Genomic DNA, 15,240 nt, shown 5'->3' with positions numbered 1-15,240 from the left:
TAACTTTTTTTACCGGTGCCCTGAACTGTAAATGTATTTAAAGTAGGCCCCGAAATTCAAAAATGTGTGATTTCAGCTTATGATTTTGAGACTAAGAAAGGGTATATTCCAGTTTTTAAATTTTTTTTTCAAAGTCCTACTTTTAATTCCCTAATATAAAAAAAACAACTGAGGAAGCAGGAGTTTCATTGCATTTATATTTAGTCTAAAAAACAAAAAATTCCATTAATGACTTTTTAAGTATTAAAAAAAGAGTTTAACCAACAATAACTCAGGAACTTCAAACAATTGGAAAAAAAATTACAGGCTTCTTTTTTACCGTATCAGCATTACTATATAAAAAATTGTGCGTGATTGAAGTATAACGCCTTTGAGTATTTCCTGGATTTTTGGAAAAAGGCTCCTAAAAACTTATTTTAAATTATCATATAAAAATTATAATAAATATAAAAAAACTCAGCAAGCATCCAAAATAATTTGCATCAAAATAAAATTAATTTAAAGTGATTTAAAAATAAATACTTGTTAATTCATCTATTTTTCTTATTAAATCCATTCTCCTCATGTTCCTTAAAGCTATTTTTAACCCCTCAAGTGTTGGATTTTCATTAATTTGCATCCACTTTGTTAGAATTGAATAAGCTTTTTCATTAGTTTCAGTAATATCGTGATCAATAATGTCAATATAGTTTTCTTCGATATTTAAATAACGTCCAAGAATTCTCCAATCTACTCCAACGCTTTCACTAAATTTTAGCTTAAACACTTGACTATGAAGAATGTTATCTTTCTTAAGACAAGAAATACATTGTCCCATTTTGATGTTTCTACTAAAAAGACATACATGTTTATAAACATACATATGTATGTGTGTGTGTGTGTATATATATATATATATATATATATATATATATATATATATATATATATATATATATATATATATATATATATATATATATATTTACATTTATATACATATATATATATATTTACATATATATACATATATATGTAATATATATATTTACATTTATATACATATATATATATTTACATATATATACATATATATATTTACATATATACATTTTTTTTTTTTTTATTTTTTTTTTTATGTTAATTCACCTCCCCAAGGCCAAGAAGGCCACTACAGACGAGGAGGCTACTTAATTGTGGTTATAACCCTCTCTCAACTCTATAACTCCGAAACACGAACCTTGACGAACAAGGCCGCTGCGCGGAGAAACAAGTTGAGCGCGGTACTACCAGGGACGTGGTGGGGATCTAACTCGGAACCTCTCGCTTACAAAGCGAGCGCACTACCACGACACCACTACCGCATATATATATATTTACATATATATACATACCTTACATTACATATATATACATACATATATATACAACCATACATTACATATATATACAACCATTACATATATATACAACCATACATTACATATATACATATACATACGACACCACTACCACATATATATATATTTACATATATATACATATATATATTTATACATATATATACATATATATATATATTAAATTATATATATATATATATATTACATATATATACATATATAAATTAAAGAAAAAAAATTTTTTTTCTATTGTACTTCAAGTTTTATCCCTATAAGGTTATCATCAGCCATTGAATACAAAATCAAAAACAAAAAAAACCTGCTAAAAATTACAAAACACTGTGAAGAAGAATCTCTACATCACTTAAAGACATACTTGATGGCACTAAAGAAAAAACAAAAGACTAGCTAATCACAGGTGTCAAAAATTGATAAGAGGAATTTATTTTGTGCCTGCATTTTGAAATCAATTCAATTTGGTTATTTAACAAAATGATTTGATTTAAGTTTTCACCTTTATATGTTTAAATAAGAAATTTTTGTATAAGCAAAGATTGCAAATTTTTGACAAGGAGTAACAAAGATCGCAACATTTCACAAACTTCCACTTAATTAAGGACATTAAAGATAAAAAATATTTTATCTATGATGTTCCAAATTTCTTTAGACGACTTGGTATCAATTTTATATTTATTAATGTTAAAAGATTTTAGGTGATTAGCATACCGAATTTGAATGGAGTTTCACATAAGCCAAGCTATACTTTTTCTTTATTGTCAGGTTTATTTGAAAACACAGTGGCTTGATAAATGCTGTTCTTCAAAGGATTTGTTGGCACATTTGCATGTTTTTCCCTTATCTTTACCTTGGTTATTTAATTCCTGTGAATGAGCGAATTAATGATGAACTTGATGTTTGGCATACACGAGTAGTTTATTTTAATGGTATTTTGATTAAATGTCTTACGAAGTTTGTGACCAAACAGAAAGTGCTGTTTTACCATGTTCAAAAAGCAACTGCATATTTTTGTTGCAACATTGGTACTAAAAGGTGGGTTAAACCATATTATGTTTCCCTTGTGAATTTTGACTAGGATTGGTTTGGTTTTTCTTCGTTAGTATATATACATATATATATGTATATATATATATATATATATATATATATATATATATATATGTATATATGTATATATATATATATACATATGTATTTATATATATATATACATGTGTGTATATATACATATATATATATAAATATATATATATATATATATATATATATATATATATATATATATATATATATATATATATATATATATATATATATATATATATATATATATATATATATAATGTATATTGTTCTATTTGAAAAATCTTTTTAATATTGAGCACTCTTTTATTACTATGAGTTTTGTTTTATTATGCAAAACAGCCATAAATATGAATATATATATATATATATATATATATTTCGAACATTGCATTAGCAATAAATTTGTAAAAATTTTAATAAAAATCACAATATTTTTTATTCTTGACATGTTTCGTAGTCATACTACATTTTCAAAAGATTTAATTTACAATTAAAACTCTGGTAAATAAATTTAAACCTGAAGACAATACAGAGAAAAAATTAACGGACAAATAAACTTGTTACAAACCAATTAAAAATTATATTACAAATTATGACAAAATAAACTTCCTAATATTAAAATATTAATAATAATAATAATATAGTAAGTTAGATAGATAAATTTATAATATAATGAGATGTTTGTTTATTTAAAGAAGGATTTTCCCATTTAATATGAAGTGCTTCTTTTATTTTTAATTTGTTAATGGTAGAGGCAGTATCTAAAATCTGAAAGCAATCATAATTAGTTAGTGTTTTACAATTAATGGATGAATTTAAATGTTTAAAAATATGCGATTGCTTGTCACTCGTAAGGTGCTCATTAATCCGTGTTGTCAAATGTCTGGAGGTTTCTCCAATATAACTGGCGTTACAGCCAGCACAAGAAAATTTGTAGACAACGTTAGATTTAAGCATCTTAGGAAGTGGATCTTTTATGCAAAAATTGTTTTTTAATTTATCGGTTGTGAATATAAATTTGATTATTACATTTTTACAATACTTTTTAATAATTTTATCAATTTTAGTTTTAGTGAAGTTTGAGTAAAATCCAATAAATGGAAGCTTAAAATATCTTATATTAATATTATCAACAGTATTTATAACAGGTGGATTAATTTTCTTTTCAACATATAATTTAATTTCAGTGTCGATAACTTTTTGCGGAAATTGATTATTTTTTAAAACTAAAGAAAGATTTTTTATATCCTTATCAAATCCAAACCACGTGTTGTTAATTTTATATGTTCGATCAATCAAGCAACGTATAAGACCAGTTTTGTAACATGAAGGGGCAAAACTAAAGAAATTTTGTAAAAGACCCGTGTATGTTTTTTTGTGATAAACTGATGTAGAGAGTGAATTAGACTTATTAATAAGAACATCCAAAAATGGAATTTGGTTGTCTTTTTCTTTTTCCATAGTAAATCTTAAGTTTTTGTGTTGTCTATTGAGATGTTTAAAGAATTCTTGCGCTTCAAACTCTGAATTAAAAATTGCTATTATGTCATCCACAAAACGTTTATAAAAAATTGGTGTGGAGGATGAGCAATTATTAACCCACGTTTGTTCATGAAAACCGATAAACATATTAGCTAAAATTGGTGCTAAAGGAGAACCCATTGCAATGCCATCTAATTGATCATAAAATTTTCCGTTAAATAAGAAATGAGAACCTGACGTTGAAATTTGAAGTAATTTTTTGAAATGAGTTTTAAAAAAATATTTTGAGCGAGTTTCATCTTTAAAAAATAATTCTGTTGCTATATTTATAGTTTCATTAAGTGGAATGTTAGTAAATAAGTTTTCAACATCATAAGAAACTATAAATTTGTTAGTTACGTCAACTTGTTTTAAATCTTCAACGAATGAAAATGAGTCAAAAGTGGTATAATGTTTTGGTAAATATGGAGTTAATAAATCTGAAAGATGTTTAGCAAGTTTATAATTATATGTACCAATTGTTGAAATAATTGGTCGAAAAGATGGTAGAGAAGAATCTTTACTAAGTTTGTGCATCTTAGGTAGAGCATAAATTCTTGCTGTTTGTGAACCAACAGGATAAATTTTATTGTAAATGTCTTTTTCAAAACATTTAAGTTTTTTAAGTTTTCTAAGATATAAGATATTTTTCTATGCATTACGACGTGTTAGAGCTTAGTTAAACTAATATATATATATATATATATATATATATATATATATATATATATATATATATATATATATATATATATTTATATATAAAAACATATAGTTCTATAGATTGTTGCATTTCGGAATACGAAAGGAAAAAAGTGATTCTTACGCCAACACATACGTCACTTTTAATTACTTTTGACTTTCGTCCAAAATTTGCGTGTTGGACGAAAGTAAAAACCATTAATTTAATTACAAATAAATCGTTTTTAAAAAAAACCACAAAAACGCAAATTTAATTGACCAGAATGTTTTAAAAACATTCTGAATGTTTTTAACAATATAAACAATGTTTTTATTTTTATTTTTTTTAATAAAATGTTTTTATTTTTATTTTTTTTTACTGTAAATCATGCACAGAGTGTTGCTACATCGACTATCTTATAGCCTGACTCGCAAGGGAGTGCTGCTACATAGACTGACAAATAGCCTGACTCGCTAGGGAGTGCTGCTACATCGACTGACAAATAGCTGCAAGGGAGTGCTGCTACATTTACTATCTTTTAGCCTGACCCGCAAGGGAGTGTTGCTACATCAACTGAGGGTTTGGTTGGGGCAGGCAGTCTATCAATTAATAAAAAAAAATAATTCCGGTCTTGCATTTTAATTTTTACTTTTTGTCAACAAAATATGGAAAAAACTTTCGGACAACATCTACGGGTTGTCCGAAAGTTATTTACAACCCGTTAAATATCTTTGAATTATCTTATTAATATTGAGCACTCTTTTATGACTATGAGTTTTGTTTTATTATGCAAAACCGCCATAAATATGTATATATATATATATATATATATATATATATATATATATATATATATATATATATATATATATAGATAGATATATAGATATATATTGATTGCAACTTTTTATTTGTGGTTTTTTAATATTGGATTTTTTATTACGACCCCCATGGTTATGACCGCCATGACTAGAATTGTAAGTCATTTTTTAGATTCTTTATTTTTTTTGGCCAAAAAAGCCAACTGCATGGTTTTTTTGTTGTTATTTTTTTGTTGGTTTTTTTAAATTACACTTTTTCTTATTTTTAATACGGAAATAATTTTAAAAATTTGTTTTTAGGTGATAATTATTAGAGGAGAGTTTTCATTCTTTTATTTAAGATATGACTTTATTAGTAATGCCTTTAAAGTAGCAGAGTCAACTTTACAGTCAATTTTAATGAAAAGCTAAACAGAGATTAGTAATATGAAAACTGTTCTTGTAATTTAATTTAGTTTTTTAAATAACTTTAGTGCACCATCATATATTAGACTTACCAAGCAAATTTCAAGGTAGTTTGGAAAGTAAAAAAAGTCAGGTTTTTGCAAGAAATTCGAGACTTAAAAATACCTTGTTTGCTATTTCACCACTGTTCAAAAAACCATTTTTTTTTTGTATTTTTTAACCAACTTCTTTAAAACTTTTAACTTTAACATTTAAATATCACCTTAAAAGTGTGTTTTTAGGTGAAATTTATTAAAAGACTTTGTCATTTTCCTATTGAACACAATTTATCTGCCTTGTTTTACAAGTTCTTCAAATGTTCATCATATACCTTTAATAATTATTTATAAACTTTGGCATATAAAATTCACCGAATGGTTACACACGAGCAGTGAACCTCTAAGGGAAGAAATGAAGTACATTAGAATAAAGGAGAGTTGTTTTTCGAGCAAAGCATATTTTGACAGTTGTCAAGACAAAATTAAAAATTAAGAGAGGAATATTTAAAAATGAATAAGACAGACAATGCACCTAAACAATAATAATAAACAATAAATTGTTTTATAAACACAAATATGAACGAAAGTATACAAAAAATATGTCACCTAACTAAAAAACAAAACAAAAAATAAAACAAAAAATAGATTACAAAAATAAAAAGTATGCATACAACAATGAAAAGCCTCAGAATGGAAAAAAAACATTAATGCTAATGTGTAAACATAATTTGTGTAGTGATTAAGTAATAAACATTTCCTCAGAGTCGCGTCTATTATTACTGGCGTTTTGATGAGGATCAGCACTAATAACTAGTTTATCCCATAAGACAAACGTCAACACCACTTATGCTTTACCCTGCGACTTACCCCAAATCCATACTGCAGTAAAAAAGGACTACAAACAGCCAAAACCCAATCATACCCAAATTTGTAAAACACTAATTTTTTTTTCATGATACCCAATCATATCCAAATTTTTTTCATGATACCCAATCATACCCAAATTTGTAAAACACTAATTTTTTTTTCATGATATGATATAAAAAGTATAAATTTACAGCAACAATATTAAAAAAAAAAAAAAATTAAATAAATCACTTACCATACCACCGGTAAAAAAAAACTAAGCACAATAAATAAAAATTCTAATAAAGATGCCAGAAACAAAACTAAAACAACTAAAGTATTCAAACAGAAAATACTACTAAATTTCCCTTAAAACTATTTTTAAAAATAGGTACTTCCAGCGTAAATAAACCAAAAATAATGAAATGGCAATAAACCCTCTAAAAAACCCAATAATACATAAAATAACATAAAACACAATTATTTAATAATTAGAAGATTTTATATTATAATTAATATAAATTAAAAGTAGTTTAATAACTGTTCTTCAATGACTTAACTATAATAATAAGCTAATTATAAATTTTATTTAAATTTAAAATTTAAAGAAATTTTTTTCTTATAAAATACAGAGACATCATAAGTAAAGGAGATTTGTCTTTTTTTATTTATTTTTTTATGTAGATATGTTTTTTGCATTTATTCTGTTAAAACATTAAAAACAAATTTTGAACAGAACAAATGAAAACTAGTTTTTTCATTTGTGGAACGAATGAGAACTTGAGTTTTTTAATTTAAAAATGAAATAACACTGAATTGCAAAATTTCTAAGTATTGTATAAGTTTTGCATAATTTTAGTGTTTTTTTTTTTAATTTTGTTATCTTATTTTAAGCTTTTTGTTTTTTATTTTTATTTCTGCAATTGCAAATAAATTAAATTTGTCAACATAATAAGTGTATTGTAGTATTTTTATTTTTTCATTTTATATCTTTATGGTAACTGTTTTGAAACAAAAATATTAATGATGATATATCGTTGTTTTAAAAACCTTAATGTACCAGTTTATTATAAATTATAGTAAATTTGAGTAGTACTATTATTATTAGTTTTTTTAATAATTGAATTATGAAAAATTTTTAGAATATAGCCATTATAAGATATTGCAAGCATTAATTAAGCACATTTCTGATCAAAATAATCACATCATCGTGAAGTTGTTTGATTAGAACATAATAATCATTAAACATCATCAAACTGGTGGAAGAGATTATGTTCGTCTACTGAATTATCAAAAGTAGCAGCAAAAATTCTTCAGCTATCTGCTAAAAGTGCTGCTTGTGAAAGGAGTTTTAGCAGTTATGCAAATATTCACAGTGCCAAAAGAAACGGATTTACAAATGAAAAAGCTGCAAAATTATGTAAGCAACACAACAACCAATCTTGCCTAAAGAACCAATAAGTATTTCAGATAAATCCTACAAATCAATAAATATTTCAGATGAAGAGTCACCTGAACAAGAATTTGAGTCACTTGACAAAGAATCAGAGTTTTCTATTTTATTCTATATCTTTCAAGATTTTTCTGTAGATGAGTTTTAAATAAAAAAACTTAAAATAAAAATGTTTCTTATCAAATTTTGAATTCAAATTTTGAAAAGAACAATAAATTTGATAACCATTTTACAAATAAAAAAATTAGTAATTTAAATCTTTTGTGAACTCTGTTCACACTTTAATAAAAACAAATTAATTTTAATATAATCTAATATAGAATCTAAAATACTCAAATAGAACTAAATAGAAACATTTCAGATAAGTGGAAACATTAAAAAAAAGTTAAAAGTACGTAAACAAGAACACTTAAAAGATCTGTAAAAGCCAAAAAACAAAACAAACATAAAAACAAACAGACAAAAAAAACGTTTTTTTGGGTGAAAAAAACACAAATGATTTATTTTTTAACCATGCTGTTTGCTGCATAAAGTCTGACAAAGTTGTTTTGTTCAAAAGTGGTAAAAAGTAAATGATACGACCGTCAAGTTTTTTATTTTCCTAGTTTCCTTATTAAAATAAATTGAAAACTTTTCAGAATGTGATACCAACATAGATTATTTTTAGAAACTATAATAATTAAACTTTATCACTGCTAAGTTTATTATTTTACTAGATGGCTTTTTTATTGAGTTTTTTTATGTCTAAAACTTTGTTGTACTTTGAGCATAAAACTAATATCGAAGGTATGTCCTTTCTTTTTTCTATACTGTTCTTTCTTTTAAGTTTTTTATTTATCTATGCACTTGTTAAATTTCATTGAAAAATATTTTGTAGCGGGTGTCTATTTTTTGTCGCACTTTAGGTACCAAGTTTTTATTTTTCCTAAAATGGTTGCAGGAGACAGAGGGGTTGATTAAACATTTTTTATATTTGATTGAGATTAAATAAAATTTTCATTAAAAAATGAAAAATAATGAGAGAAGTAAAGGTTTTCAATATTGCTTTACTATTTATTACAACTTTGAAATAAAATTACTTCAATGTAAAGTTATTAAATGAATTTTAATGTTTCCTTACTCTTAAGTTGATTTTTTTAAAAATGCAAGTTATATATTAGTAATATTAATACTAATTTTAGTAATATAATATTAGTAATATTATTACATATTTTATCTTACATTGTAAGTCTCTCCAATAACATTCAAAATATGCAACTATTTGTTATTGTATAATGCATCCATTGCTAAAAAAGTCTAATTGAAAACTAGACTTTTTTAACACAGTTTATCTATCAACTATAATAAATAATATAAACAAAATATGGCCATTTATAACTATTATATATTAGTAACATTATCACAACTTAAACTTTTATGTATAATAAATGTAATGTAAATAATGAAAAACATATGTTATATTGTTTCAGTAGCTCAAAGCATTCCAATGGTAGCAACTAACAATATCAGTCAGCTATTATATACATTCAATAACAATTAGTTTCTTTTAACTTGATATTAGTAGATATAGTCTAGACAAATGTTTTTATTTTTTTTGTTAAAAAAGGTTTTTTAAATTGTTTTTTAGATAATAGATTTTAGATGCTTTTGATAGGATAAGTCAGTTTTTTAGTCTTTTGCTCTCAGTATTCAATTATAGATCTTTATTATGCTATGTTGTTTTGCAGATTGTTGTTCACAAAGTTTTTTTACATTTGTTTAATACATTTGTCATAATGAGTAAGCTAAGTTTTTAATATTATTATTATTCTTAATCACTCCCAACAACCTAATAGTGGTTGCTGCAAGCAACTACTTTTAGGTTGGGAGTTACTAGAAAAAAAGAAAGGGAGCATACGCCCCTTTCATAAGTCAATGTAAACATCACTTGTATACATAAATTCTTGTGTAGCATAATTTTATTTTGTATACTAATTGAATTCATTTTAATAAAGATAAAAATATTTACAAAAACAAATCATTTTTGATACTAGGGTGTATCAAACCATCACCACCACACCCACCTCCATTGTTAACAAACGCCTCTCATATACTTTGGTGGTTTAATAAAAATTTTTAACAACTTTTTTTGTATATTTAAACTACTGTCTATGTTAAACTATGTATTGAAAAAAAACTTTTTTCTGAAAAGAGTGTTCAATTTCTTATAGTAAAGGTGGTGGTTTGTTGCCCCTCTATCTCCTTGGATACGCCTGGTGGTTAGTGGTCAACATAAATTTGTAACCCACTTTTATACCTATCTTTTGATATAAAAACTTTGTATTTCATAAAAAAATTAACAAAGTTATGACTATTTAAGCTAAAAAAAACTTAATTTTGACCAACAATTCCATGTATCGAAAAATCAGTACTCAAACCTTATAAATTTTAAAGGAATATATATATATATATATATATATATATATATATATATATATTTATATATATATATATAAATATATATATATGTATATATGTATATATATATACATATATATTTATATATATATATACATGTGTGTATATATACATATATATATATAAATATATACATATATATATATATATATATATATATATATATATATATATATATATATATATATATATTCATTCGCCTGATATAAACTGATATAAATCGCCTTGACAATATCTGTACATATGTCAGTGACAATGGTGATATTTCTTCATGGTTGGACCACATTCTATGCAGTCCAATTATTGATAATCTAATTATATCTATTATGGTTTTAAACAATGTTACTGCATCAGACCATAAACCATTAGCGTTTCTGATCTCTTGCTCATTACAATCTCATCCAAAATATATTATAACAAACCTTATTTTAATATGACAACTAGATCTCCTAACTGGCGAAATTGTGACAAAGCTACCTTAACACATTATGCAAAAAAAGTAGATTCTTTATTAAAATCCGTACATGTACCCCTCTATCTACTTACTGAAAATATTCCAAATGGCTACAATATAACTCACGATATTGATTTATTCTTTAACAACATCATAAATACTATGCAATCTACTGCATCTGATACCATACCTCATTGTAATTTTAAACATAAAAACCATGAATATATTACTCCAGGTTGGAATGAATATGTTAAAGATAAACACGACATTGCAAGAGATGCCTTCAAGCAATGAATTTTTCAAGGAAAAAAGAAACAGGGTGACATTTTTGAAAACATGAGGCGCTTTCGTGCTACTTTTGAACTAGCTCTTAGATATTGTAGACATCCATAATCAACAAATTCAAGCCAATCTATGTGCAAAAAATATGAACAACACAGACTCGAGAAAGTTTTGGAATAATGTGGGAAAGATCAGTAACAATAATGCAGCGAGCTTTGTTGCTAGTGTTGGAGGTGCCACAGGTGATAGTCATATTGCTAATATGTGGAAAGAGCACTTTCAAAATTTGTATAATTCAACTAACAGTGAAAAATATTACCTCAGTTTCATAAAGGAAATGGAATTTTCCACAGAAAACTCTGATACTATTGTGAGTTGCGTTGACATATCCACTGCAGTAAAAACTCAGAAACTAGGAAAAGCAGCTGGACCTGATAACCTTTGTATGGAATCTTGTATGGTGGAAGTAGATTGCAATTTTTTATTAGTATTTTTCTTAATTTATGCATTAAATTTGGTTATTTACCATCAAGGTTTTGTGAGGCCACGATTATTCCACTAGTAAAATCTAAAATGGCTGATTTAACAGGTGTGAACAACTATAGAGCCATAGCTGTGTCCTCTGCTATGTCAAAAATTTTTGAGAGTCTTTTATTGCAAAAAATCAATTTGTACAACATTAATAAAAATGATGATTACCAATTTGGCTTTAAACAAAATCACTCAATAACGTCATGCTCAAACTACTTTAAAAAGACTGTGCAGTATTACACATCTAGCCAAGTATTTGCTTGCTTCATAGACTTTAATAAAGCATTTGACAGTGTCAATTACTGGCTGTTGTTCAAAAAATTATTAGATACTGGTCTGCCCAAAAAACTTGTTTGTTTGCTTGCATTTTGGTATAGTAATCAACAAATGTCTGTTCGATGGCAGAAAACAAAATCAAACAGTTTTTGAATTGAAAATGGGGTTTGTCAACGAAGTATATTGTCACCACTTCTATTTAACTTTTGCATACACACTTCTATTTAACTTTTGCATACATTTGATTTCATCAATATCAAACCTTTGTATTGGATGTAATGTAGGTGGTATATTCCTGGATGTGTTAGCCTACGCTGATGATATGGTTCTAATTGCACCTTCTTGGTTTTCTCTTCAAAAACTAATTAGCTTTACATATAAGGAATCTTCTTTAATTAACATGTCCTTTAATACCAAGAAAACTGTATGTATGGTGTTTAATCCAACTCAAAAATCAAAAGTTATATCAAACTCCTTCCCAGAATTATGCATGTCAGGGTGTGAAATTGCTTCTTTTGAATCTTCTAAATACCTTGGTCATATAATTAAAAATGACCTTACCGATGATCTTGATGTAATCAAAGAGGTGAAGGGCCTCTACACATGTACAAATATTTTAACTAGACGCTTTCATTTATGCTCTACCAGAGTGAAGGTTAAACTGTTTAAAGCATATTGCATTTGTTTATATGGTGTTCTTTTGTGGCAAAATTATAATGATAAAACAATGGCATGCCTTCAGTATTGCTACAACAAATGTGCTAAAATGTTTTTCGGATACAACAAATATGATAGTATATCTTACATGCTTTTAGAGGTCAGATTACCATCTTTTCATACAATTATCTTAAACTATAGACATGCTTTTCGTAAACAGTTGATGGCTTGTACCTTGGTGAATCACTCTATGCATTCACTTAATCAAAGTTTAAAATAATACTTTTCTTTTAAAAACTATGGACCTGGCACCTAATTTGTACATGCTTGTTGTCTGAAATATATTTAATTTATTTATTATATATATATATATATATATAAATATATATATATATATATATATATATATATATATATATATATATATATATATATATATATATATATATATATATATATATATATATATATATATATATATATATATATATATATATTATTTTAAATATCCAATATTTTGTTTGAAAAAAGATTCAATACTTTCTTTATTTCTTTATAAATTAAATACTTAATAGTTTGTTAGTTAACATTAAATGAAAACTTAGTCCCAGTTTTCATAAGTTTGTCTAAGTCTTAGAAATATTTAAAATTTACAATCCTTAAATTAAAAAAAACGACATACTTGTTTAACTCAACTTTCTGTTGATACCAGATGCAAAAAAATAAATTTTAAATAAGGCTGAAAGTCTATATACTAAATTACTTCAGTTATTTTTCTTAGGGACTTTAAAATAATGCCTCGCACCCATTTAATGACAAATACAGATTAAAATTGTTTTGACTTTTTCCGTTAATGTACGCACGCGCAGATTCTTTGCAGTCAAAAAGTTAATTTATTTTCTGCTGGACTTTGTATGAAACATCTGAAGATGTGGCCAATGTTTTTTGTATATAATTTCTTTGTATATTAGCAAGTTAAACAGTAGTGATCAATTAGATTACAGGAAGAAATTAACATTAGCAAAAAAGGAAACGTTACCGGACCCGCATTCAATCGATAAACCTTATTGGAGTTCAGATTTGACAAAAATCCCAGATACATCTTTTTGAATTTAATTAATTTTTACTTCATCAAAATAATTTTTTACGCATTTCCTTAAGTGCGCGCGAATTAATGATAATTAACAGGCAATAACCGAGCGATTGTAAATTGTTATCTATTGATACTAAATAATGAATTTTTCTCAATTTAGTTCCTTAAATTTATTTACAAATAAAGAAATGTAAAAACTTAAAGAAATTAAAATAAAAGAAGCTAAAAATAAAATATAAGTTGTTTTGACATTTCTTTTTCAAAACTTTTAAAAATAATATATTTCTTTAAACTCGCTGTCACGTCCCATAAAATGCGGGTCTTAGTAAATTTAATCCACACCGACCTTTTTCTATACTTATTCCTTACTTCAAATATTTTAGTAAGTGGCAGAAAAATAATTAAATACACATATTAAAACTATACTCATTGTTTCCTTTTTAAAGCTATAAAATAATTTTTATATTATATTTAACTTTAAAAAACTTTTAACGTTTCGGTAGACTCGCTATTTATCAACAATTGGATATTAGTAAATTGGAAAGCATTCTATTAGCTCGACTTAGTTTGCAAGTTTTTTCGACAATATTAGGGACTTTACCCTAAATACTTAAGATTTGAACCTAAATAACTTTACAACTTGAACTGATGGTAAAAAAAGAGTTACATATTTGAAATCAAAATGAGAAATGCTATACAAAAAACAAATTGTTTGCTCGGCACCAGAAAAAAAATTTTTTTTGTTGACCTGTGTAATAGAAGGTCGTGTATTTAAGTAGGCCATGATAATATTAAGAGTGGTAGTGGTAACAATATTAATAATAAAATGATAAGAGTATAATGATAATAATAAAAATAAAATGACAACAATAAAAATAATTACAATAATCATAAAAAGAATAATAGTAATTTAGTTTTAGTCAAACAAATACACATTTTATTAATGTGATTTATATTATTATCATATTTCATTAATATATATATATATATATATATATATATATATATATATATATATATATATATATATATATATATATATATATATATATATATATATATATATATATATATATATATATATTCTTTTAAACACCCAATAATTACATAAATTGTAGGTAAAAAAAACAAATAAAGAAAATGCTATGTGTATTCTTGTACTGTTCTTGGAATGTTTTCTTCCATCAAAGTTCTAAATATAAGTCTTTGTTCCTCTAAATTCCATAATTGGACAGATT

General features: G+C 25.2%; 2 protein-coding genes across 2 annotated transcripts in view; both read right to left on the bottom strand.

Annotated features, from left to right (window-relative positions):
* LOC136077142 (uncharacterized) overlaps positions 1-13,738 on the bottom strand; it is a 74,555-nt gene extending 60,817 nt beyond the window's left edge. Inside the window, exons 1-2 of the mRNA XM_065791829.1 lie at positions 13,592-13,738; positions 523-830 (exon numbers count right to left, since the gene is read on the bottom strand). Of these exons, the coding sequence (XP_065647901.1) occupies positions 523-817 (295 nt within the window). The 5' untranslated portion in view covers positions 818-830; positions 13,592-13,738. The remainder of the gene's footprint in view (positions 1-522; positions 831-13,591) is intronic.
* On the bottom strand, positions 1,712-4,544 carry LOC136077140 (uncharacterized). The gene is made up of 2 exons (XM_065791822.1): positions 3,335-4,544; positions 1,712-1,767 (listed from the first exon to the last, which is right to left on the bottom strand). The coding sequence occupies exons 1-2, from the start codon at positions 4,542-4,544 to the stop codon at positions 1,712-1,714; spliced, it is 1,266 nt and encodes a 421-aa protein (XP_065647894.1).
* Positions 13,739-15,240: the final 1,502 nt, after the last annotated feature.

The sequence above is a fragment of the Hydra vulgaris genome, chromosome 02 (genome assembly GCF_038396675.1).
Source record: "Hydra vulgaris chromosome 02, alternate assembly HydraT2T_AEP".
NCBI lineage: Eukaryota > Metazoa > Cnidaria > Hydrozoa > Anthoathecata > Hydridae > Hydra > Hydra vulgaris.
Note: the sequence above shows the minus strand (reverse complement) of the source record. Positions and strands in the feature narration are given on the sequence as shown.